Here is a 26,183-nt window from a genome sequence, read left to right as displayed (position 1 = left end):
ACCGACGCCCCTGATGTAATGTACATTTGCTGAAGCATTTTGACAACTCTGCGTCACAATGGTAGGGATTAGCTGAGCTGGGCTTGGGTCATTGCTAAGTCATTGTCTCAATGCAGCCTTATAATGCTGTGAAAGGATCCAGGAACCCAAATGATGGCTGGGTGGTGGAGGATGGCTGGCTGGTGGAGGATGGCTGGCTGGTGGAGGATGGCTGGCTGGTGGAGGATGGCTGGCTGGCTGATGGAGGGTGGCTGGCTGGTGGAGGATGGCTGGCTGGCTGGCTGGTGGAGGATGGCTGGAAGTTGGACTTAATTTTGCTAGCCTCCCAGCCCTCAGGTAAGAGCTCCATGTTTTCCTTGAAAGCCATCTTATTAGCAGCATGGTTTTTGAAATCACTCCTCGCTGGCTGAGTGGCAGATTCTTTCTCCATCGATGCGAACAAATACCCAACCTAGCCCAGCACATTTTCAACCACCCACTTGAAGGTCTGCTCCTTATAAAGGCCAAACTGCATCTCATGCTGACCCAGGAAATGTGCCCTGCTTGCTGGGTTGCCACCTCTGAGCAGTACAGCCCTCCTGGCTGAATCCACCACTTTGTCTGGAGACACAGCCCTACTCCATGCTCTTTTAGTAGTTTTTGTCCTGTAAATCCTGGAATCCTTACTGTCCATTAAGACACGGCTTCAATTTGGCCGTTTTCTGAAGCTGGGCTCAATGTCTGCTGTGAAAATATTTGTATTTAATAAGCATAAATGATATTCATTTTAATCACAGTGAGCAGACTGGATTAATATATGAAGTGTATAAACTCTAGCTACCTATGTTGTCCTCTCTAGCTACTTGCTAAAGCACATTTCTACCACAAACCCACACACAGACACACAAGCATAAGCAAGTGCATAGGCTATCGCTTGTGCCTTTAAATTCATGATTAACATGATGACCCTAGCCTATTTGATATCAAGACAGTGTTTGCCCTATAGCTATGTCTAGTCCAATTAGCTAAATGAATTAAAAGACAAAAGGAGAGGTTTACTGACGCTGAGTTGAGTGACAAAACACAACTACTAGCTACAACATCCCACTTTCTTTAGATAGCTAGCTACGGTAATAAGAAAATAATAACTCCAGCTTAGTATGGAAATAGTGGGGTTAACATTTTACTATTTTGATGGTCAGAGTCATCGGACGTTAAGCTAGCTACTACGATAACCTGTGTCAGTGTCAAAACACCAGTTTACTAACGTTAGATAGCGTTACTGTAGTGACATTGTGAATCTTGTTAACCATGCTAACATATTACTGTAGCCTAATACACTGATCTTACCGGCTAGATATTCCGATCGATGATGATGATCAATGAAAACAGCAAAAACATTTTGCTAATTCAGAAAAGAAAGATAACTCGTGAAAATTACTTGAGAGGAAATATATTTTTCAATGGTCCTCTTCTAGCATTTAAAGGTCCCGCCATAGCTCTATCCTCATTGGTCAATTCTTGGTTACTTCTTGATTGCACTGGCGTCTCGGATTGGTTGGCGAGTGCAATTCTTGGCTACTTCTTGGTTGCAGACGGCGATATGATTGGTTGTCGCAACCAGAAATGTCCTTGACTCACTGTTGTCAGGGGGCGCCAGCCGGGCTGTACATCCAAGAGCTCGCTTGGGATTTGCCTGACATTCGGACCTGGATTGCAGTTTGAGACAGAGAGTCGATTTGAGCCTTGAATTTACAACCCTGAGATTAAGTGTCTCTTTGTGCAAAGTCTGGTGATCTGCAAGAAAGTGCTTTCAGTGGTGCAATCAGTTAGCTATAGAGCAGCATGCAGAAGAGTGATTTTGAGGCTCACCTGGAGGACAGCTATTTTTAACCTGTGCCTGTCTATTTCTTGACCAGAAAATATGCCCATTTCACTCCATTAGAAATGTCATTGTGATTACAGGTGATGCTGGAAGTCGAACCCTGGGTCTTCTTTTCACAAGAAAGGGGTTTTTAACAGCTAAGCCACAGCAACCCGACAAGTCTACAATGCAAGTTGGCAAGCGGGCTATTCAGAGGATGTGGATGGCAGTTTCTAATGTGAGTTGGTTATTTGCAAGAGAATAGAGCTCACCCAACGACCATGAGATTAAGAGATTATTCGGCGGAGAGAAGAGCTCACCCAACATGCTCTACCGACTGAGCTAGCCGGGCTGTACATCCAAAAGCTTGCTTGGGATTTGCCTGACATTCGGACCTGGATTGAAGGTTGCAAGGTTTGTCAGAGAGTCGAGATTAAGAGTCTCATGCTCTACCGACTGCGCCAAGTATATCGCTTATCAGTCGAGGTTGTGCCACCAGGAATTAATAAGTGAGGCGAATTCGGGGGCCATTTTCTACCAAGAATGAACATACTCGCCGATGCCGACCCTGTAACGAATCCCGACACAGCTGCTGTATTTAGCCTTGAATCGTTGTTTTTTAATGATTTCTAACCGTGACAATCTGAGAGTAGGAAAGCGTCGAGCTTCATCTTCCAACCATCCTCATTCCTCTCACCCCGTAAATCTGTCATCATCATCCATAACTTTGTATGATGAAAACTTGTCTCTTTTTGTCAAACCGCTCACCCTCTTCAGGATTCGAACTTATAGAAGGGTAGACTAAATGTGTTAAGCCTAAACACCACAGGAGTTAAATCATGTTTATCTCAAATAAGAGAAATGGCTTAATCTATACATTTAATATCAAGTTCACATCAAAAACGTAATGTTAACTAATTGCTAACCTCCCCTGTTATTGAAATGGTGAGAGGTTAGCATGTCTTGGGGGTATGATATTTGTGCGTCTGTAACTTTCTCACTCATCATTATTCACAATTCATCAGGATTATCTGTAATCATGGAAGCATCCACATTAATGTAGAAGTGTTTAGAAACATATTCTATTCTTATTTACAATAAGTGACTCCAAAATGACACAATACATTATTTACCATTCATTTCTATTGGGCCCTAAATAATGTGAAACACAACCAAAACAAAGAGCAAATACATCCAACAAGTTTGTAGAGTCACAAGCTTGATGTAATCATTGCGTGCTAGGAATATGGAACCAAATACTTTAACTACTTTTGACTACTTTAATACATATAAGTGAATTTGTCCCCAATACTTTTGGTCCCCTAAAATGGGGGACTGAGTACAAAAAGTGCTGTAATTTCTAAACGGTTCACCCGATATGTATGAAAATACCCTCAAATTAAAGCTGACAGTCTGCATTCTAACCACTTAGTCATTGTATAATTTCAAATCCAAAGTACTAGAGTACAGAGCCAAAACAACAAAACATTTCACTATTCCAATCATTTTGGAGCTCACTGTATATTTAGTTTGTATTCCAACTCTTTGTTTCTCCTGAGATAGCCATTGATCATGACTCTCAGTTCCATTACATTACACATAAGAGTCATTGGACGAAGGCGTCTTCTGTACGGGGGAGTTTTGTTAGAGCCACACGGCCATATCTCCATGTTACAGCGCTTGTTTTCAGAGTCGACTACCTGTGCTAAAAAGCCGTCTGCGTCTCTTAACACCTATGTGTAAACGGAAGACAGACGCCACAAACATGTCACTAAAAAATACGGTTGGCTGCAACTGTGTTAAAAAGTGTACAGTAAGTGTGTATTTTGCATTTGAAATTATTTTGGTGTGATATGACAGTAGAGGGATTTATGTTTCTAGAACCGTACTGGAATTGAGAATCGATTCACATTTAGATGGAGTATTTGGCTCTTTTGGCTGCCAGAGCCAATTCACACTTTCAAAAGAACATTTAAGGTCCTTGGACTAAGGAGTAACGTTCGACTTCTTAAGTCCATTATTAGGCTCCCTCTCAACAGCGAAATATCAACATATCAACAATAAAAGTAACAACAAAAACAAATCAAGTGGTAAACAAATATTAAAAAGGTATGAAAGTAGGAGTAAAATTAGCAGTAACGATATGTACTATGAAATGTGATATGTCAACAAGTAGATAAAGTGAGCAGTACAAATAAATAGTAAAAAATTATAGCAGCAGTTATGGGAGCGAGTGAGCGTGCTTACACGCTTTTGTGGAGCGATAGGTAACAATGCTTTGGGTGACAAGTTGTCGATGTGTTCAGACGGTCCCCGACTCGAGCCCAGGTTGGGGCAAGGATAGGGATGGAAGCAATACTGTTACAGAGAGTCAGTGGAAATAGTATCTTAAGGTGCAGGTGAACAGCAGGTTGTGCAGGTTGTGCAGGTGGACAGCTTTTCAACAGTCTTCTGGCCTGGTGGTGGATGCTCCGTTACAGTCGGAAGCGGAGAGAACAGGCCGTGGCTGAAGTCCTTGGTGATCTTTCGGGGGACAATGCAGCTGCCATTACAGGCTGTGATGCAGCCAGACAGGATGCTCTCAATGGTGCATCTGTAGAAGCTGGTGTCTTTCAGGACAAGGCTCCCATCTGGCAACTTTTTGAAGATGGGCTGCTCCATGTCTGCTATGGAAATAAGGGGGGTTTGTAATGATGAGTATAAGATGTGTAATGTAAAACAGTGAGCAGATTGGATGTATAGATGGAACATTAAATTAATGGCGTCTAACCTTTACCTAACATCTTAGCTTGCTCAGCACATTAACACACACACACAAGCAAGTGCATGTTTATTCAATATCAACTGCTTGCTAACTAGCCACAGTAACATTTGTTAAGTAATTTCAAAGTATCTAACATTAGCTATCTGGGTGTGACAAAACATAGGCCTACTATGAAATCACACTATGATTTGAGCCAAGTATGGAAATATTGGGGCTGTCATTAGACTATTTTGATGATGATGATGGGACAAACTATTTTGACAACCTGTCAAAACACACAGCTAGCTACTGTTACTTTAAGTACTGTAGCTAGCTAAGTTGTGGTCCTCTGGAGCTCAATTGGTAGAGCACGGCGCTTGTAACGCCAGGGTAGTGGGTTTGATCCCCGGGACCACCCACATGTAAAAATGTATGCACACATGACTGTAAGTTGCTTTGGATAAAAGCGTCTGCTAAATGGCTTATTATTATTAGCCAACTATACTAACATGATGTAGCCTAATGCACTGATCTTACCTGCTAGTGCTAGATACTCCAATCAAAAACAGCAGACAACAAAACTTCTGATTTCAGAAAAAGATAACATAATCCGTGAATCTTCAACTTTACTGTTGAAGGAAATGTTCATGATAGAAACGGAGAGGAGAGACGCTCCTCTTCTAGTTCCTGACAATGCTATAGCTCTGTTCTCATTGGTCAATTCTTGGTTACTTCTTGGTTGAAATGGCGATATGATTGGTTGTCGCAACCAGAAATCTCCTAGACTCACCGTTGTCAGGGGGAGCTATCCGGGCTGTAGGTCTAGGATCTGGTTTGGGACCTAATATTGTACATGCAAAGTCTGGTGACCAGCAAGAGTGTGCTTTCAGTGGCTCCTGTGCCGCAATTGATTAGGGCACGGTAATTATACAGCATTATAAACTGGGTGGTTCGAGCCCTGAATGCTGATTGGCTGACAGCCGTGGTATTTCAGAACGTATACCATGGGTATGACAAAACATTTATTTTTACTTTACTTTAATTACATTGGTAACCAGTTTATAATAGCAATAAGGCACCTCAGGGGCTTTTGATATATGGCCAATATACCACAGCTAAGTGTAATGAATACTCAGGGAGAAAAAGGTGTAGATTCACACGCAGAGCGCAGCAGGTGTTTATTTCGCCTTCGCAGGAATCGTGGTCACAGGCAGGCAATGGTCATCCACAGGTAGGCAAACAGGCAGGTGAAACAAAACTAGGACTGAAGGCTATATAACTGGTTCTCACAAACGAGCTAGGAAAAGGCTTAGTAGAGTCAAAACGAATAATAGCTCACAAGGCACAAACAGAATGAACTGAACTAAATAAGGAGCTAATGAGACCAGGTGAGTAACAAACACAGGTGAAATCAATGAACAAAAATGAAAGACAGGGCTACGTTCAAAAACACAAAGAAACAGGGCTACGTTCAAGAACACAAGGTTGACTAAGAAAATAAATACAGAACCTTACACTAAGGGCTGTGTCCAGGCACTCCACATTGCATTGTGCATAAGAACAGCCTTTAGCAGTGGTATATTGGCCATATACCTCACCCCCTCGGGCCTTATTGCTTAAATATACAACCCAGGTATTACAGCAGTACATTGTACACTACACTATAATTCCAAATGGTAGCACATAGTGACTCTTTCCACTTTGTCCTATTAAAGCACACAGGCTGATGGAGAATGATGATGTAGTATTTACAGCCACATCCATATATTATTTGGTTTTACCTTCCAACATAAATTTATGTCAAATTGGTACATTTATGTGGTAAAAATATAGAATTGTACAGTGCGCAGCAGCTATCAAATTATATACGTTAACTAGACACTACATAATGTTGGTTCAGTAGTTATCAGTTTTCTAGCAGTTTGATTAACAGGTGGGTCTAATCTCGGATGCTGATTGGTTAAAACCATATTCCAGCCGGTGTCTAGTCCACAAGTTACCACCGGGTAAATCTATGATGTTGAAATGCCTATTTACTCTGTTCCATCTGACTGCGCAATCCACTGTCTCATCAGCTGAGCCAGGCAATTTAAATACTAGATCTACACTGTAAAAAGCATTTAGACATTATCTCCCATTTCTTTTAGACTAGCATTTGGTTTTCAACAGCAAAGATTTGTAATAACCTTGCTGTCTGTGTCTCTCCGACATTTGCAACATTGTTTCATTATTTCAATTTGATTGTGTTAGCTGTGAAGTTGGCTATCTCTTCTGAACAGTGGCGTGGCGAGAGAGCAAATGTTCTATGCCAGGCAAAATCGCACATCATTAGCTCATTGTTATGGATGTATCCTCACAAAAATATTCTAGCTGCACTGTTTGACGTGACTGTGTTGCCAAAGTTGAGTTGGCTATCGAGCAAGCAAGGGATAAGAACATTGCCAGCCATCATGGCAACGGAACATTTCGAACAAACGACTGGGACGCGTCCATAGATGTAGAACAAAAATACATAACGACTGGGTCGCGTCTCTGGCAACCGAACCGAACAACCAGCCGGCTTGGGTAGCAACCCTTGATTTGTGTCTGGACTATATCTCGTGGAAGGATGAAATAGTATGAATAAATGCATCAAAATCTAAGTTTTTTATGAAAGTATGTCAGTCATCATTTGAATATGTTGGTAACCCGTTGTATAAAAGTGATGTTGCCCTCGAAGCCGGTGTTTGGAGGATACATTGTCAGGATACATTGTCACGGCTAACAACACCGGTGTCAATATATTCTCCAAACACAGGGGTCTCAGGCATTATCACTTAAGTATGCAGCAGAGCGATGCCGAAGTTGTGAGTTCGAGCATCACCTGGATGACAGCGTTTTCTTGAACCCTCTGCCCTCTCTATTTCTTGTCCATAAAAGGAACCTTTTTTTACTCCATTCAGGAGGACCTTCCCTAAGCAATATATAGGTCATTGTGATAAGTTATAAACCCAGGTACTGCTAGAATTCAAACCCAGGGTCTCCTGTTTACAAGACAGGTGCTTACACCAGCTATCCCACGGTGCCCAACACGTCTCCAACGCAGTTTGGCAAGCCCGCTCTTTAGAGGAGGTGGATGGCAGTTGGCTCAAATGTCTCCATTGCAATCTATGAAACTTGAAGAGTAATGTGGAAGTAATCTGGAAGTTTAAGATGGTCCTTCGAATGCCACAATAAAAAAGAAATGTGTTTGCATATTTCCATCTGTCCTATCGGTGATTGGAATTCAAAATAGTTCAACCAAACTGAGCTACCAGTGTTATTAAGAGTTTTATTGAAACATGTTCTCAGAATGTTATTTAATTACCTTCAAATAACCTATAAGAATACACATTTGAAAATTTACAAAACCAGGGGCCATATGCACAAAGCGTATCAGAAAAGGTCCTAGGAATCCTGTTAAAACCTGTTTTAAGAAAAAAAAATCCCAACTCAGAGTAGGTTTTAGGTGGTTGTTAAGACACTGCTCAGACAAACTCTGAGCAAGGAGTAAAATCAACTCATAAAAGTTTATCTCAGCTGGTAATCACGACAGTTTGAGATAGTGAGGACGCTCACTGATGTAGTTGCATGATGGGGAATAACCAATTGCGATGAGGCATCGCCAGTTGTGAACTCTATAGCATGCTTCAGACAAGCACGGTGAATGTGACTGTACATCAAATGTTGCAATGGTAAAACGTTTGATATCATTTTCGCCTGACACGATCACTTTGCAGACTCTTAATTCTTGCCTAATATGATCTGCAAAGAGGAGTGGGACAAAATCCCTCCTGAGATGTGTGCAAACCTGGGCCCGTATCTCTAAAGAATTTTTGTGCAAAAAGTGGCTCCTAGCGGCCAAATTCTAAGAAAATTCTCAGAGGCATGACGTTTTCTTAGAATTTCCCCTAAAAGTGACACGAAAATCCCAGTTAATATAAAAGCTATTCCTCAAGAGTCCTAGCGCTTAAAAGGGCTCCTAAGGCGAGATCTGCTAAGAGCAGGGAAGAGGACTTTTAGTGGCTTAGGAGTTACCCTAAGCAGCTGCACAAAATGGCCAACAGAGGAGGCAGGAGAGATGTCCTGCAAACACTGGATGACAGGGAATTATTGAGACGCTACAGATTGGATCGTGCAGGAATCATGTTTGTGGTGGATCTCCTTAGAGATGCAATTACTTCACCAACTCGACGCCACAACGCTATTACACCGGAGAAGAAAGTAATCACAACCCTGAGGTATTTGGCAACAGGGAAAATGCAACAATGCAGCAGTGATGACTTGGGTCTGTCCCAATCCTCCGTCAGCAGAGTCATCACCCAAACACTGACAGCTTTGTCACAACCTAATATTGTGACACAATTTGTTTCATTCCCGCTGGATGCCCGCACTTTACACACACATAAAAGGGCATTTATGGACATTGCAGGATTCCCTGGCGTTGTGGGTGTAATTGATGGAACACATGTGAGAATAATTGCGCCATCAGAGGACGAGGCTGTCTTTGTTAACAGGAAGAATTTCCACAGCATCAATGTGCAAATAGTGTTCAATGCGGCCTGGAAGATTTTGGACATTGTGGCTAAATGGCCAGGCTCCACACATGATGCGAGAATGCTCTCCGAGAGTGGCATCAGACAGCTTTTTGAGAGACGCTATGTGCCAGCTAATTGCCACTTGTTAGGGGACAGTGGCTACCCATGCAAACCATGGCTCCTTACACCTTACCTCCAGCCACGCCAAGGGCCCCAACTAAACTATAACAGGTAAGCCAAACAATACAAAAATCATGGAAATGAAATGCAAGCAATATGTTAGAGCATCCAAGTAGTGCAATATTTCCATCAAATAATTAAAGGTCTGTATTCTATTGTAGGGCCCACAAGACAACAAGAGCGGTGGTGGAGCGTGGCATAGGCCAGCTTAAGAGGCGCTTTCATGTTCTCCACGGAGAGGTGCGGCTGAGGCCTGAAAAAGTCAAACTCATCATAGCCTGTGCAATATTACACAATATTTGCAAGGTTAGACAGATTGCAGAACCTCTGGAGGATGGCGATGAGGATGAGGATGGAGACAACGATGAGGATGGTGGTGAAGAAGATATTCACATTCCACAGGGAAACCTAGCCCAGAGTGGACTGCCTTACAGGGCAAACTTCACAAATTTACATTTCAGGCAAGCTGTAGCCCCATGTCATTTGAGAACTTGTGATGGTATTAAGAACTACCACAGTTTTACTGCACATCACCTGCAACTGTTAAATGCAAGACACAGAACACAATCTCTAAATGGTTTATTTTTTAGGTGTTCAATTTTAAGGCGGTAGTACTCCTCCTGAAGGGAAAGGACTTTTTTTTGTTGTTCAAACACATCAATTGTGAGTTGCAATCTTCTCTCCTGCAGGGATGCTGACGGAGCAGGTGCTGCGGATGGGAATGGTGTTTGATCCGCCCGGGCTATCCTGAGTAGCAGCTGCAGATGGTTCAGGCGGCAAACTTGATGGGCCCGGTTCTTGTGATGGCTCCATGCTACAGAAATACATAGGCCTAGTTTAATTATTGTTTTGATTAAATTAATTTAATACAATGAGCATGGATAACACATGAAATGGCTTCTGCAATGAATAAACACTGTTGATATGAATAACCCTGTGTCCTACCTTTGCTGCATTTCAAGGGCCTGCATCATTGACGTGTCAATGCCTGTTGGCAGCCCGGTGACACTGACCTCAGAGTGTCCCAGGACTTGAAAGACAGTGTCGGCCACCTGGGACAGCCGCTTTGCAGGTGGTCCACCCCCTAGAAAGAAACAGTCAATGAACACAGTACTTAGGCATGTAAATTAACTTTGCCAGCAGGAGCAAATTGCCAGATTATGTGGTAGGCCATAGTATTTTGCTCACCTGTGAGTGAGGATTCCCGCTTGTGTGCTGCAATCTCATCTTTTGCCTTGGACTGCAGCACATACCACCTTTCTCACAATCGTCGCCTGTCCGCACCACCAGTGGAAAAGAGGCATTGATTGTTTGGGATATTGTGTCCCAGGCGCCTCTTGCCTTGGCTAGTGACAGTTGGGCCAAATTTTCCTCGTAACATACCTTTATGTTCGTTCACCAACTGGGCCAGCAACAAACCTTGCTCCTCAGTCCAGTTCGGCTTGCGATTCCTTTTTTTCTCCATTTTCTGTGTTTGTAGGATATTTGTTAACAAGCCTTCATAAATAGACCAGCCAGCAATCACAGACATTGTTAAAAGCTGAGCTGTGTTACCCTCGTTAAGTTCACACTGAGTTATAACGTTGCAATTTCTACTTCATTAAGGACAGCCCCTTGAGATAGGCCATCTTGTTTTCAATGGGGTCCATATGGAAGTGAAAGTACAAAATATGCCAGCTAGGATATTAATATGAGCAAATGAGACACAAATCATTATTTGAACAGGGTGTAATGAGCTTAAGTTTTCACATATTTTAGATTCTAATGTTAGGCTATAACCCCTACAGCTTACTATTCATTTTCCAGATATTTTCTTGAATGTGAAATATTATTTACAATTATAGTCTGCATAAGATTAGAGTGTATAATTATGTTTATTGATTTGAGGGTACATCCTTTGCTCATTATCACCAAAAGTTCATTTTCATCAAACTTGTAGGATCAACCAATCACGGCTTTTGAAATGATGACTCATACCTAGCAACGGGGTCAACCACACCTCCTCACTAAGATAGGATTTTTCATCCATTCCTGGCTCAGAGTTCACTGAAAATGTTCTGGAATCACTTCTAAGCTAAAACTCCTGGCAAGGAATTTTTAGGTTAAGTTAGGAGCTCTCTGAGAGGATTCTCAGAATCTTTAAGGATACGGGCCCTGGTGGCCAACTACAAGAAACGTCTGACCTCTGATTGCCAACAAGGGTTTTGCCACCAAGTACTAAGTAATGTTTTGCAGAGGGGTCAAATACTTATTTCCCTCATTAAAATGCAAATCAATTTATAACATTTTTTACATGCGTTTTTCTGGATTTTTTTGTTGTTATTCTGTCTCTCACTGTTCAAATAAACCTACCATTAAAAATATAGACTGATCATTTCTTTGTCAGTGGGCAAACGTACAAAATCAGCAGGGGATCAAATACTTTTTCCCTCACTCTAACTGCCTGTAGCTCAGGACCTGAAGCAAGGATATGCATATTCTTGATACCACTTGAAAGGAAACACTTTGAAGTTTGTGGAAATGTGAAATTAGTGTAGGAGAATATAACACATTAGATCTGGTAAAAGATAATACAAACAAAAAAACATGCGTTTTCTATTAATTTTTTGGTTCCATCATCTTTGAAATGCAAGAGAAAGGCCACAATATAATGTTGCAGTTTAGGCGCAAAGTTTCAGATTGATCCAGTGAAGCATTGCAATACTGGACTATTTTGTATCAAGTCTGCCCAAATGTGCCGAATTGGTCAATTGATACATTTTCAAGTACATAACTATACAGAACATACAAAAATGATATGGTAATACAAAATGTAAGTTTACACACTCCCAGGAATGTCATACATGATGGATCATTAGCTTATACACTAACTTTCACACATCTAGATGGCCGGGCGGGGTGGGTGTGGAGACAGAGACAGCAGGGGTACAAACTGTAGAACCCAGTTCCTACATTTGAATATAAAAATGGATTTTATCAAACAAAGCTATGCTACATTTTATCTCTGGGACCCTTAGGATGACAAATCAGAGCAAAATTACTGAATGTAAGTACATTATTTACCTTCAGAGGTGAATGTATCAAACCAGTTGCTGTGATACGTTTTTTGTTGTTGTGCACACTCCTCCAACAATGGCATGGTCTTTTTTCACTGTAATAGCTACTGTAAATTGGACAGTGCAGTTAGATTAACAAGAATTTAAGCTTTCTGCCCATATAAGACATGTCTATGTCCTGGAAAGTTTGCTGTTACTTACAACAGTCATGCTAATCACATATATATATATATATATATATATATATATATATACGGGACACCGATCCCGTAGAGGTTAAAAGCGGAATTTTGACAAAATTATCATTATATCAACACTCTCTCCACTCCTGTTTAACAACTCTAAATCGCTTTGGCACAGTAGCCTACGCATCAAGTCACTTGCCGAACACAATCAAAGACATAAGCCCTAGCCATCCGTTTGTATGACAGATATGTGATAACCATGTTTCCATACTGTGCGTTACTGGAAAGCCATATACAAAACTCTGCCGTAGATTTTTCAACTAAGCTGTTCTTGGTTGATGACAGCACGTCACACAGTGCAACCTGTTTTTTGTTGAACCACCTGCAACTGGACACTGACATTTCTAAGACACCTTTTTTCACTGAATCGAAAACGAAGAAAGTATTGTCAAGAACATCTTGGTTGAAAAATCTATGGTGGCTTTTGTATAGGGCTTTCCTCTTACGCCCAGTATGGAAACATAGTTATCACATATCTGGCAGCTACATAAACCATAGACTTTTTAACAATGTGCTCCAAAGGTATAACTTGAAATAACATGATGTAGGTAATTAAATAATTGAAGACATTTAAATAAAATTGTCTAGTATTTAGGCATATCATGTGAAATAGGCCTTGTGAAATCATTGTCAAATAAGCAAGAGATACTGTTACATGTAGGTCTAGATTATTTATGTATTGATCACATATAAATATCAAAAAATTATTTTATGGAGTAAAATCAACTCATAAAAGTTTATCTCAGGTGGTAATCAAAACATTTTGAGATAGCGCAAAGGAAAGATAGGGATGACGCTCATTGACGTTGCTGCAAATGATGGGGAATAACCAATCGTGATTTTTTTTTTAAACAACTCCAAAGCAATTACAGGAACCACTGACTCACTGCCTTTTTCCATTACCAAGACACCTGCTGGTTACTCTTAACTGGTTAGGACAGCTCATGAGGTCTCCTACATATCTGTCAACTAGGTGGGACTCTTATGACTAAAGAGGCTTCATGCATTGCTTTTATTTGTACCCATAAGAGTAGGAGTCAAATGTTTATATTCTCAGCATTTACGACCAATTTTCTACTCTGAGACGCTTTGTGGATACGGGCCCAAAGTGTACATACAGTATTATTTTCACTAAAGATCATAATAACACAAGTTCTCGAAAACACAGGTCTGAAACATCAGAATGTGACACATTGAGTATCCAACAGAGATTCATTAATTAATTACATAAATGTATATACTGCATACCCTTTACAGTATGTACCCTTTAGGGTATGGTATGGTTATTAAAATGAAAGTTCTTTATCCAATATATATGCCAGCATTTATAGTACTGACAAGGAACTAAATAAATTGTTTTGTGTGCTTATATCAGTTTGAATTTAATTTAAGAGTACATAATATTTAGTTTGTTTTTGATTTGCAATGCCCGATAACTGGTTAATGTCTCAGGATCAGTGTCCTGCAAAGCTGTATCCAAATCCACCAGATGAGCCCCAAATTATTAGATCTACCTGGCTTCCACTGCCTGAGCCCAGCAATGCCAGATTGGACAACCATATCAGGTCCAGACTACATGACCATGTCTGTCTGTCCCTTCAGTATGGGAGGTTGCTTTATATATAGAGTTCAGTCAGTCAGTCGGTCTGCCAGCCATCAGAGGTCTCGGTCAGAGCCCCTGCACTGTCACTCTCTGACAACTACAGAAACGGTTTACAGTATACTCCTAGTGGTGGAGACTAAGGTGGATCCTGGGAAAACGGAGTCCTACAAGCTGTTTTTCTCAGTGGCAGCAGTGGCAGCGGAGCTGTTGGCGCCGGTGCATTCTGCAGTCTCTGTGCTGCGGGGGAAGTAGACGGTGGTCTTGTGTTCATCGTAGGTGTCGATGTGTTTGAGGTGCACCACCATGTGCAGAGCGTAGGCCAGGACCAGGAGGAGGATGAGGGAGGTGATCAGACCCATGAGGATAGCCGGGGTGAAGAACGTAGCGCAGTCGCTGGCCGAGGCAAACTTGTTGGACAGCACGTTGAACGATTGTATCTGTCGAGCAAAGACAAATATAAACGTGTAAAGTAAATGATGCAACAAAGTAGGTGCTGTAACGAAATCAGTATCGCAATATTTTTTCCATGGCAAAAATGAAAACACAAAGCAGACGAAACTCTTTGGTCCTTATAAAACATGCTGTATGTAAAATATTGTGTGCTATAGCTTGGAAAATAAATAAATGTGACACTGGATGACAACATTATGTCTGTTTACGAAACATTAGGGCTTTTTCCTAAAGAAGTGAAGCCGCTTTGTGTTTTGTTTCCTTGCCACGATACTAACGATTATTGAGATACTGGTATTGTCCTGGCCCTACAACAAAGATTACATTTATTTACCTTTATTTCAACAGGGAAGTCATATTGAGACTAAAGTCTCTTTTGCAAATGAGCCGTGCACAATACGAAAACATCAATAGGCAAGTATAGATAAACATAAATATACACAATATACACATTAAATACACATTAAATACACATTAAGATACAAAACACAGTCAATTAAAACAAACACCTTCTTCATTATAAAAATCCTCTGTAACCTGTCTGAATTGCCCTAGGGACACCAAAGCATCCAACCAAAACGTATTTTGGAGATTATTTCAAACATAGGGTGCAAGGAAGTTAAATGTAAATCTTAACAGTGAAGTTAAGTAAATTGGAAGCTTGTGGAGCAGGGCTTTGTAAACAAAAAGAGCGTAATGATGTGATCTACGTGACTTCAAAGAGGTCCAGACAACCTTTTGGTAAAGAATACAGTGATGAGTAATAAAACTGTCTCCTGTGATAAAACGAAGGGCGCTATGATAAACGGCCTCCAGTGGTTTAAGTGTAGTGGCAGCTGCACTTTGATAAATAGTATCACCATAATCAAGAACAGGTAGAAAGGTTGACTGCACAATCTGCTTCCTGCTGACTAGAGAGAGGCAAGATCTGTTTCTGTAAAAAATATATATATACATCTTAGCTTCTTAACAAGCTCATTCCTATGGTTTTTAAACGTTAAATCATTGTCAATCTAAATACCAAGGTATTTGTATGCAGGGACCTGTTCGATTATAGAACCATCCAATGAGACAACCTTACGAGAACTTGAAAACAACATGTATTTAAGCACGAGTTTTAAATCAGTAAGGGCTTCCTGTACAGCTGCGAAATCGGACTCTAGCCTTGTCACAGCCAGGTCAGCAGTCGGTGCAATTGCGTACATAATAGTATAATCCGCATATACCGTATTTTCTGCACTATAAGGCGCACCGGAGTATAAGCCGCAGCAGCTAAATTGAATGATGTGTACATATATAAGCCGCACTGGACTATAAGCCGCAGGTGTTTTAATGTTTAATTACCATATGTAAGGGTTCGTGCACAGAGGGGATTGTCAGGAAAGAGATGGCTGCTTGAAAACTTCCTTTGCACAAACTGTCTCGCTTTCGTAATGTCTGTCTGTCTTGCTCTCGTTCTGTCTCTCGTTCTGTCTCTCGTACCACTCTCGGTTCCACTTTTACTTTTGTGCGCTACCTGTCTCACTCTTTTCCGGCCTCCAGCTTTTCCTGCTGGAGCCCGCCGCTTAAAGGTGGGGGGCGCGGACCGGTCATAGAGCCCATAGAGTTAAAGTTGGTGGACTGTAACCTGTAAAATCCATAGATTTAGGAGATCTTCTAGTGGCCGTTAGCTGTAAAAATCCATAGATTAGCCGCACCGTTATATAAGCCGCAGGGTCGAAAAATGGGAAAAAAGGCGCGGCTTATAGTCCGAAAATTACGGTAGATGAAATGTAAACATTTTAACAGATTGATCAATAGCATTTATATAAATAGTGAAAAGAGCAGGTCCTAGTATCGACCCCTGTGGAACACCTTTATGTATTTCAAGAAATTTGGACTTAACCCCATCAATCACGATGACCTGAGTACTGTCACTAAGATAATCATGAAACCATGAGCAGGCGTCAGAGCCCAGGCCAATTGAGGGCAACTTCTTCAATAAAATAGCATGATTAACAGTATTAAACGCTTTTGACAGGTCCACAAGCAAAGCAGCACAATACATGTTAGCGTCTAAAGCACTGACAATATCATTAACAATTAATGTGGTTGCTGTGATAGTGCTGTGCCCTGGCCTAAACCCAGATTGATTTATATTCAAAATACCATGCTTACAGAAAAAAGAGTGAAGTTGCTTATTTACCAAAGATTCGAGAATCTTAGACAGGCCTGGAGATGGGACGATAATGATCAAGATCACTACTAACCCCGCCCTTATGGAGTGGCAGCACAAAAGCTGTTTTCCATACTTTTGGAATATTTCCTGATAACAAAGTTAGATTTAAGATATGGGTTACTGAGCCAGCAATGAGGGGGGCAGTGCACTTGAGCAGACCCGGCTCCAATTGGTCAGCCCCTGTGGATTTATTGGTATCTATAGAAAGTAAGGAATCTGTGAATTACCGAAATGCAAAAACTTGACTACCGTTTTCTGAGTCAATCTGCAAAATTCCAGAATCAGCGTTTAGCCCACTCTTAGAGATAGTAGGGTTAGACGCTAAAAGATAGCCCGCTTAAATAAAATTACGATTAAATGCATCAATGATGCCATTTTTGTCCGTAATGGGACCAGAGTCTGAATTAATTTGTTGGGGCAGAGACGAGGAAGTGCAACCCTTCAGAGATTTGACAGTTTTCCAGAATGTAGTCAGATTTAGCCTTTCTGATTAGTCTTACACATTGATTCCTCAGTTGACTAAACGATTGCCAATCCGGGCCTAAACCAGTGTTCCTGGCCTTGACCCAGGCAACATTTCTCTTGTGAATGACTTTGGATAATTCCGGAGTGAACCAGGCATTCGAAGGGGTTTTGAAGGGGGCATGATTATCTACAATAGTATTGAAGACATTTGTAAAAAAGCTTAAAGCTAAATCAGGTTAAGGGATAGCTGAGATACAATCAAGGTCACTAAAATAAAGATTATGTAAAAAAGCTTGTTCACTAAAGTTTTTTAAGTTCCTCTTAGTGATGACACGAGGCTCCGATTTATGCATTCTCACATCGCTGACACAGACAACTGGGCAATGGTCACTAAAATCCAGAGGGAAAACCCCAGTAGCAACATATTTATCTGGAGTATTCGTCAAAATAAGATCAATCAGGGTAGATTTAGATGGATCTTTAGGATTCGGCCGTGTAGGCTCAGTTATCAGCTGAGACAGGTCTAGCTCAGAGAAAATATCTTTCAGCATATCTGACAATAATAAAATTGCCCAAAATTAATAGTTAATATTTACCATACTTAGATAGCAATTCAGATAAATTGTTAAGAGAACATGGAGGAGCCGAGGGAGGGCGATACAATCCTACTAATGTCAGCTGGTTATTATGACTAAGGCCCACATTAAGAACAAGGCAATCAAACTGCTTAGGGACTGAGGTAGCAAGAGATACAGAAACATTTAAACTGGCAATATGGCAACACACCCACCTCTGCCAGTTCTGCCCGATCTGTAATCATTATAACCAGATAGAGACACATCAGAGTCTAGCACAGAATTATTTCAGAAATTACAAGAATGTCCACATTGGATTGAGAACCCAGAATTTCAATACAATCCATCTTTGAAATCAAACTTCTGCCATTTACATGAACTAATCCAAGACAGCAGCTGCGGGATTTCAGGTCAGATGGAGTCTCTAATACGAGCATGCTATGATCAGTAGGAAACTCCTTATTTGAAAATACCATGGGATTGGTTTGAATCGGTATAGGTACAAGATTGTCTAGAACTGAATCATTGGGCCTATGCCTCAAGCGAGGACATGGGTTAAAACAAGAGTCAATGAGGGTTACCTGTTGCGGGTCTGCAGTATGATGACAATGCTGATAATTTATGGTTGGGATTACCTGAGCGGGACTTGGAGTGTTAATAAATCAATGTCTCAGCGCAGCACATAAAGGTTATGACATCCTTTTTTAATCTTGTGGATTTTTCTATATCATGTAACTCTTTATGAAATAAACATGAATATTTCTGGGTTCATACACAAACACAATAAAAAAACGATACAATAAATAACAAAGTAATTGTATGGTATACCAATAGCGCCGCCTAGTGGTAGAACGAGGAACTGCCATGTATTACGAAGAGTTGAATAAAGCCACACTCAAGTTGCAGTCCTGTTTACCGATCATTTATTATTATTTTCCCAATAGGTTTTAACAAACAATACAAGTTATCCAGTTATCCATTACAATTCAACAGGAGTAGCTGCCGGGTTCCAGCAGAACCCTCAGAACATCCTCCCCTATTAAAAACGTGCCTACCTTCCTGCCATAAAACAATGCCTCCCCGTAAAAACAATGCATGCCAACCTGGAAGTCTGTGAAGGTGATGTGCCAGTTTGCAGAGTTGTCTGTGATGGAGCTGGGTACAAGCAGCGTGTCGTACTTCTGCAGACTGCTGACGTGCTGACAGTGGTAGGAGTGGGTACTAGGAGCGTAAACATCGGTGGCATTGAACGTAGCCTCGTGGGTCCAGTTGTAGTGGATGTGTACGCTGTCCAGAATGAACCAGTTCTGCCCTGCCGACTCGTAGAACGTGTTGGACATTTGTAGTCTGTTGGAACAGTGCATACATTGATTACACATTTACATTTTAGTAATTTAGCAGATGCTCTTACCAAGAGAGACTTACAATATATAAATATGAAGTATCACAACCAAAATGGACCCCACACAATATACTTCAGAACAAGTGTTTTATTTACCTACATGTGACCTGACCAGAAAAACCATGGCCAATCTATTATTTGTATAATGGTCCTTATAGCCTAGAATTGGCTGTAAAAATGAATGAAGAGGCAAACCTTATGGCAAGTCCTCTCAAGTCCTCCACATCTCCGAAACGTAGTACAAGTCTGGTGGAAAAACAAGATTAAATAGTACTGTCATTACTTAATCCTTCAAAAATGGAGGATAGCGAGGAAGAGTAATGTTTCTTGAAGTGCAGTAGGAATATCTACAGCCGCTAAGCAGACTTACGTTGCTTTGTCTTTGCTGCACATAGAGCCTTTGGTGTCCACTGGTGCATCGGGGCCGAAGGCCTTCTCTGTGAGATCCACTAAGGTGCTGTTCCTGAACCTGATAGCAAGCTTCCTGGCCCTAAACAGGATACATGTTTTGCTGTTGTAAACCACGCGCAGAGGAGAGTAAGGAACAGTGCTCGATGTTTGCAGTAGCCTCCGTTTGGTTCTGTGTGGGGGGTCCAGCTGCCACCCAGAAGGTTGAGAGTGGGAAAGAGAGGATGAAACAGGATGAGGTGAAAGAGGGACAGAGAGAGTAGAAGAAAAGGAGAAGGAGAGGTAGAAAGAGATAAGATGGTGGCTCATTGACTGACAAACAACAGTAATCTGAAGTACTATTACAGATTGCTTTTTCATCTCATTGTGGGGGCTACAGTGGGCGTTCATTGACCAATAAGACATTGTGTACAGGTGTTGTTGTTAGGAATCTGTTTATAAGTTTTTGTTGACAATAAATCTAATGGTTTATCTCACTGAGACTAAGCCTTCTGTCTGGGATTAGTTTCAGATGGCTGGGAATAAAAGCTTTTTTCATGAACAAGGCCATATTGGATTCCTAGAAACGTCAGTCTAGTGTCTAATCACACACACAGTAGTCTATATCTCCTTTCTCCTGAAGTGTGCACTCGTTCATTATTTTCTGCAAATCTGGTGGAGGCATTGGCTTGTGGGAGTTTCCACCATATGTCTGGTACCAGTCATTTGCTTTCAAGTCAGTGAAGTGAAGTGAACAAGTACACACTTCAAGAGGAAGGAAAGAGAATAATTGGGACCTGCAGGGCTCTTCTGAGAGTGTGCTCCGCTGCAAGCGAAGAACTCTCCCCATCGGAAGCAGCACTGTGGCTCTGGGCAGCCAACCCATCTGTATACAAGGAGAAAGAGAGAAATGTTATTAAATACAATATTTAGAACTTATAAAGCAATTGTCAAATTACTATATATTACAATGTGTCACAATGTGTCTCCTGAGTGGCGCAGTGGTCTAAGGCACTGCATCGCAGTGCTAACTGTGCCACTAGAGATCCTGGTTCGAATCCAGGCTCTGTCGCAGCCGGCCGCAACTGGGAGACTCATGGGCGGCGCACAATTGGTCCAGGGTAGGGGAGGGAATGGCCGGCAGGGATGTAGCTCATGCTATGCTCTATCAGAGCATAGCGTTTGCAACGCCAGGGTTGTGGGTTCGTTTCCCACGAGGGGCCAGTATAAAAAAAAAAATATGTATTCACTAACTGTAAATCGCTCTGGATAAGAGTGTCTGCTAAATGACTAAAATGTGTCACTACTACATTAACAACATAAGGTGAAGTGTTACTAGTGTATTTTTTATACACATACCATAAAGAATGTAAAAATAAATAAACATAATTCAAAACATTTACATAATCAATTGACAATATTAAAAATAACTCACTGTTTTGAACACTAATATCTTGGGATGTGGGCCCCGCTAAACTGTAAACACACGGAAATAAATTATTATTTCAGATGATATAGAGGTAGCATATAAGGTACTGGACAGTGAACATCAACATAAATATCCCTTATAGTATTACTAGGACTGGAGATGTAGGGATAATGGTAGACTGAACATGACATCATAAAAAATAAAATTTTATAATTTGTACAGTTCTTTATTTAAAATGTAGTTATTTGTTACATTTGACTGTGTAAAACCTAGCAGTACTACTTATTTATCTGAGAGTGAGGCGGATATACTGTATAGCATTTAATTAAAAAAACATTATTATTTGTCTCTCTGAAAAAAACATAAAGTGATAGATTTTAAACAAATACATGTCTGTCATTGAACAACCCCATGCCATGATCAGATAGTGGAAAAAACACACTAATCTCTTTCAGAATTTCTTTAAACAATAAAAGCTAATTTACTAACAAATCTTCCCAGACCATGGTGTCCTTATTAGGGCTAAGGGGGATTAGTATTAGCATAGACTGTCTGCCCACCAGATCTGAGGAGGCTACTTGGACTGGCAGGCAGCAGTGTTGGAGTCCTCAGAAAGTAAACTGAAATTCCAATCTTCTGCATTGGAATTGGAATTTCAGTTAACTTCCTGAATTGAAATGGAATTGACTCCAACCCTGATTGGCAGACATTGGCGGTGTAATTTTAGCACTAGCCTGTACTTGGTACTTTTAGATCAATGCAAATTTCAGTAATTTAATGTGCAAAGCAAATTTTTTACAGCTTTCGTCTTCGGGTGTCCAGTAGATTTCTCCATTGGACCACTACTAGTCTATCAGAGCAGTGGGTGGTTAGCATCTATAGTCTACCCAGTCGTAATCCAATGCAGAGCATGGCGCTTGCAAATGCAGGATAGTGGGTTCGATTCCCAGGACCACCCGTACGTAAAATGTATGCGAGTGTGACTGTAAGTCGCTTTGGATAAAAGTGTCTGCTAAATAGTGTTTATATTCCGCATGAATCAGAATTCCTTATCTGATTCGTTCATCACTTCATATAGCATGAGGGCAACATCTGGCTTGACCCTGCAGTAAGGCACTGCATTGTGTGTGGCGATTTGTTTAATACTATTATAGAGAGTCATATACTACTGTTTAATACTATGTTATCTATAACAGGAATAGATCATATTCAGTGTACCTCAGTGTAAAAGTGTAATTATCTGACATTTGTTATTGAAAGCCCATCTGTGGCTGTATCTCTGTTGGCCTGGTTCAGTGATGTAACAAGACATTTGGGAGTGCTCTGTGTTCTTGTTTGCCAGCAGATGCAATTGTTACGCAATAAAAAAGTGACAAAACACTGAGTGTCAGCCTCATCAAAACCACTAACCCAAGCAGAAATGTAGCTTTCATTCAAACGACTGAACCGATTGTGATGGTCTAGAGGGGATAGAGGAAGCCTTCTCCTACCTTTGTCCCCACCCCACCCTATACATCAGCTAACAAATCCCCTTGGTACTCCACCCTGCTGCCGTCATTGACTGGCTGCACCATCACATGTTGTGGACCACCCATTACGTAATCAATATGATCCGTTGATCATCTCTCTCACTCACCTCACTATGCCAGGCATGTGGTCCTCTGTAGCTCAATTGGTAGAGCATGGTGCTTGTAACGCCAGGGTAGTGGGTTCATTCCCCGGGGCCACCCATACGTAAAAATTTATGCACACATGACTGTAAGTCGCTTTGGATAAAAGCGTCTGCTAAATGGCATATTATTATTATGTCATGCATCCTGTGAGGTTAAGAGGGTGAGACGGAAGATAAGAGAGGCTGCTTTTAGACTTCCTCCTGTGCTCAGACTAAAGCCTGCACTGCCCTACATGTTGCCACCAAGCTCCGTCTGTGCAGGCGCGAATGCAGACGGGCTAAATAGCCTAATGCCCTTGAGGCAATATGTTGCCAATTACACATGAGGGTTTTTTATGAAGTTAAATGTTCCCTAACAGACGAGCCCAAATCATGTTTTACAGGTGTTGGGACACATGGCGGAGAATAATTACTTTGGTAAACAGGGGAGGGGGGGGCTGTATTTTTCAGTTAATGCTCAAACATGTTAAGCAGTATTGTCCATGTTAAGTTTGTTCCTAAATCCACAAAAGACACCTTAACAAGTGAAATGAGCATCAAATTGTTTTATTGATTATGTTTCGGGATTATTGCATTTGGAATTATCCTTACCTCTCGGATCATCAGGTGATTTTGTTTACTGTATTCTATGTATTCATCACCTGATTAAATCACATTATAAACTGGGTGGTTCAAGCCCTGAATGTTGATTGGCTGACAGCCCTGGTATATCAGACTACATACCACGGGTATGACAAAACATTTATTTTTACTGCTCTAATTACATTGGTAACCAGTTTATAATAGCAATAAGGCACCGCAGGCTTTGTGGTATATGGCCAATATACCACGGCTAAGGGCTGTATCCAGCCATATACCACATCCCCTCAGCCTTTATTGCTTAAATATCACATAGCTACCCTACAGAGAGCATTATAAGTCCCTGCTGTGTATTCAGGGCATGTTTACAGGAGGCTGTAGCCCTAGGCATCCGAATTGAAATATCAATAAACATGAGATGTGGAGAAATGTGTAAACAGTACATGCACAATACTGCCTAACATTTACAACATCTGATCTTATATTTAGTTATAAAGCCCATGTGCTGTCTATTCAGGACAGGTTGACGGGGGGCTGCTAGAGCCTAGGCAGTTTCAGGGTCATGATAACATGCCACATGCCAAAACAGGATGATTAAGAAGTCAGCAGGGGTCAGAAGGCACCAGGGGTCAGAAGGCACCAGGGGTCAGAAGTCAGCAGGGGTCAGAAGTCAGCAGGGGTCAGAAGGCACCAGGGGTCAGAAGGCACCAGGGGTCAGAAGTCAGCAGGGGTCAGAAGGCACCAGGGGTCAGAAGTCAGCAGGGGTCAGAAGGCACCAGGGGTCAGAAGGCACCAGGGGTCAGAAGTCACCAGGGGTCAGAAGGCACCAGGGGTCAGAAGGCACCAGGGGTCAGAAGTCACCAGGGGTCAGAAGGCACCAGGGGTCAGAAGTCACCAGGGGTCAGAAGGCACCAGGGGTCAGAAGGCACCAGGGGTCAGAAGGCACCAGGGGTCAGAAGGCACCAGGGGTCATCTACAGGGCAATCTGCTATCTCATATTTCAGTCCAAATATGGTGGATCCAGCTCCGCTAGACTACTGCATTCGTTAAAGTTATATAAAATACAATTAATGGGATATTATATCCATGTTCTTAAAATGAACTGCAATAATGCCATTGTCAATCACTAGAACCAAAATCAATTAATTGCTGTCCAATGGAACACTACAAACAATTGAATGAATTTACTATAAAGATCTGTACCCTTTTCATCATAGTTAACATATTCTATTTAATATATTCAACTGTAAAACTAATGAAAAGAGTGTTTCTGTGTTACAGAAATAACAAAATGTTTTTATATGATTACTGTTTTTATATTTTGGTTACTTGAGTGGCAGCAGTGCCAGACATATTGAGGTGAATAGCACAAAACTAAATAGAAGAGAATTTCTCCATCCAGCATTTTATGGATCTGTACTCAAATAGTGTAATTATCAGAGGAAGGCTGTCTCTGCAATATACAGCATACAGAATTTGACTCCATCTCATCTCTGATGTAGCAGCATTCATCCCTGCCTATTTTTGTAGTGCATATATGGATTTGCCCTGTAAACTGATGCCTTCCGAGCAACACCCATGGATTTTCTCTTGTATTTCACCTGACAGAGCCCGAGTAGCTACATTTGCATTGCAGATGTGCACACTACAGTTTAGTACACTACAGTTTAGTACCCTACAGTTTAGTACCCTACAGTAACAGTACAGCACATCTCAAATGTACAAGAGGGAAATCACTATCACAATGGTTACAGATAATACGAGATCATGCTTTCTACAGATTCACAAATGCATTCTAAAACTATATCTTTCTCCTCATTCCCACGGTCTCCATCACACTATAAAATACCCTCATATCCAAGCCATCATCTGCACAGCATCGATCCATCGCCCTGCCTGACTCCAGAGTTGAAATAGCTCCTTTCACACCTACCTTTTTTCCACAACAGCAGACACTCGATCAAAGGACGAAGAGAGCTGCAGAAAAACGACACCAAACAAATACAAAAACATAAAGAAGTCTTGTTTTGCCATGGAGCCGGCCAGATGAGACTGCTACAGATGATGATTGCTTCATAATGTTCTTCGATAAGAGCAGAAGCCTGAACCTAATGATGGACACGGGCAGCAGCCAATAGGCATCTAGAGGGAGGGGTAATCATGTGTCACGGTCACCCCCACTCAGAACACACGCACACAAAGCCCATCAGCTCTCCTCAAGAAAACGGATTCATAAATACACAGATAATCATATGTTCAAGGTCAGTATGCTTGCCGGGTTTTTTTTTCGATAGGCAAAGCACCCCCATGATTAAATGACCTAGATACGATGCTATCGCTATTGGGATTAATTTAAAGGACAAACCAGTTATCTGGCCCTCATACCATCATGGCAAACTAATCATCCCCAGCTTCCAATTGGCTCATTCATCCCCCCTTCCTCTCCCCTGTAACTCCCCAGGTCGTTGCTCTAAATGAGAATGCGTTCTCAGTCAATTTACCTGGTAAAAAAGGGTAAAATAAAAATAATTTTAACAAATATTCTGAAGAAAAAAAGGTCTGCATCCGATAAGATCATGGGTTATTGAAGCAATATGAAATATGACGAAAGACGTGTTAAACCGCTGGAGTGACATCCTCATTCTCATCACTGGGATACAGCTGTCTGACATTCTCATCAATGGGATACAGCTGTCTGACATCCTTATCAATGGGATATAGCTGTCTGACATCCTCATCACTGGGATATAGCTGTCTGACAATAGATGAATCCCGTTCTC

The 26,183-nt window shown here is 41.3% G+C and overlaps 2 protein-coding genes across 3 annotated transcripts; one reads left to right on the top strand and one right to left on the bottom strand.

Moving 5' to 3' along the window:
* The first annotated feature begins 8,420 nt into the window (after window positions 1–8,420).
* LOC121575744 (putative nuclease HARBI1) lies at window positions 8,421–10,054 on the top strand. Its single transcript, XM_041889045.2, has 2 exons — window positions 8,421–9,373; window positions 9,484–10,054. Exons 1-2 carry the CDS (start codon window positions 8,661–8,663, stop codon window positions 9,932–9,934), a joined length of 1,164 nt encoding a protein of 387 aa, XP_041744979.2. The 5' UTR covers window positions 8,421–8,660; the 3' UTR covers window positions 9,935–10,054.
* A 3,562-nt stretch (window positions 10,055–13,616) lies between these two features.
* Window positions 13,617–25,497, bottom strand: LOC121574746 (V-type proton ATPase subunit S1-like protein). 2 transcript variants are annotated; one of them, XM_041887299.2, is made up of 7 exons: window positions 25,337–25,497; window positions 21,159–21,199; window positions 20,521–20,609; window positions 19,707–19,933; window positions 19,532–19,582; window positions 19,038–19,281; window positions 13,617–14,663 (listed from the first exon to the last, which is right to left on the bottom strand). In XM_041887299.2, exons 1-7 carry the CDS (start codon window positions 25,435–25,437, stop codon window positions 14,391–14,393), a joined length of 1,026 nt encoding a protein of 341 aa, XP_041743233.2. In that variant the 5' UTR covers window positions 25,438–25,497; the 3' UTR covers window positions 13,617–14,390. The 2 variants fall into 2 exon arrangements, with proteins under 2 accessions (XP_041743233.2, XP_045079167.1); XM_045223232.1 differs by having other exon boundaries at window positions 20,490–20,609; window positions 25,337–25,386.
* Window positions 25,498–26,183: the final 686 nt, after the last annotated feature.

Source organism: Coregonus clupeaformis, chromosome 10 (genome assembly GCF_020615455.1).
Source record: "Coregonus clupeaformis isolate EN_2021a chromosome 10, ASM2061545v1, whole genome shotgun sequence".
Taxonomy (NCBI): Eukaryota; Metazoa; Chordata; class Actinopteri; order Salmoniformes; family Salmonidae; genus Coregonus; species Coregonus clupeaformis.
The sequence above is the reverse complement of the archived record's forward strand: the minus strand, read 5'-3'. Positions and strand labels throughout refer to the sequence as shown.

Excerpts from the sequence above, each read along its gene's own strand:
- LOC121575744 (XM_041889045.2), top strand. The coding sequence starts at position 8,661 with ATGGCCAACAGAGGAGGCAGGAGAGATGTCCTGCAAACACTGGATGAC. Across the intron at positions 9,374-9,483 it reads CCCCAACTAAACTATAACAG|GGCCCACAAGACAACAAGAG; the intron begins GTAAGCCAAACA and ends ATTCTATTGTAG.
- LOC121574746 (XM_041887299.2), bottom strand. The coding sequence starts at position 25,437 with ATGGCAAAACAAGACTTCTTTATGTTTTTGTATTTGTTTGGTGTCGTT. Across the intron at positions 21,200-25,336 it reads TCTGCTGTTGTGGAAAAAAG|TTTAGCGGGGCCCACATCCC; the intron begins GTAGGTGTGAAA and ends GTGTGTTTACAG. Across the intron at positions 14,664-19,037 it reads TCACCTTCACAGACTTCCAG|ATACAATCGTTCAACGTGCT; the intron begins GTTGGCATGCAT and ends TTTGCTCGACAG.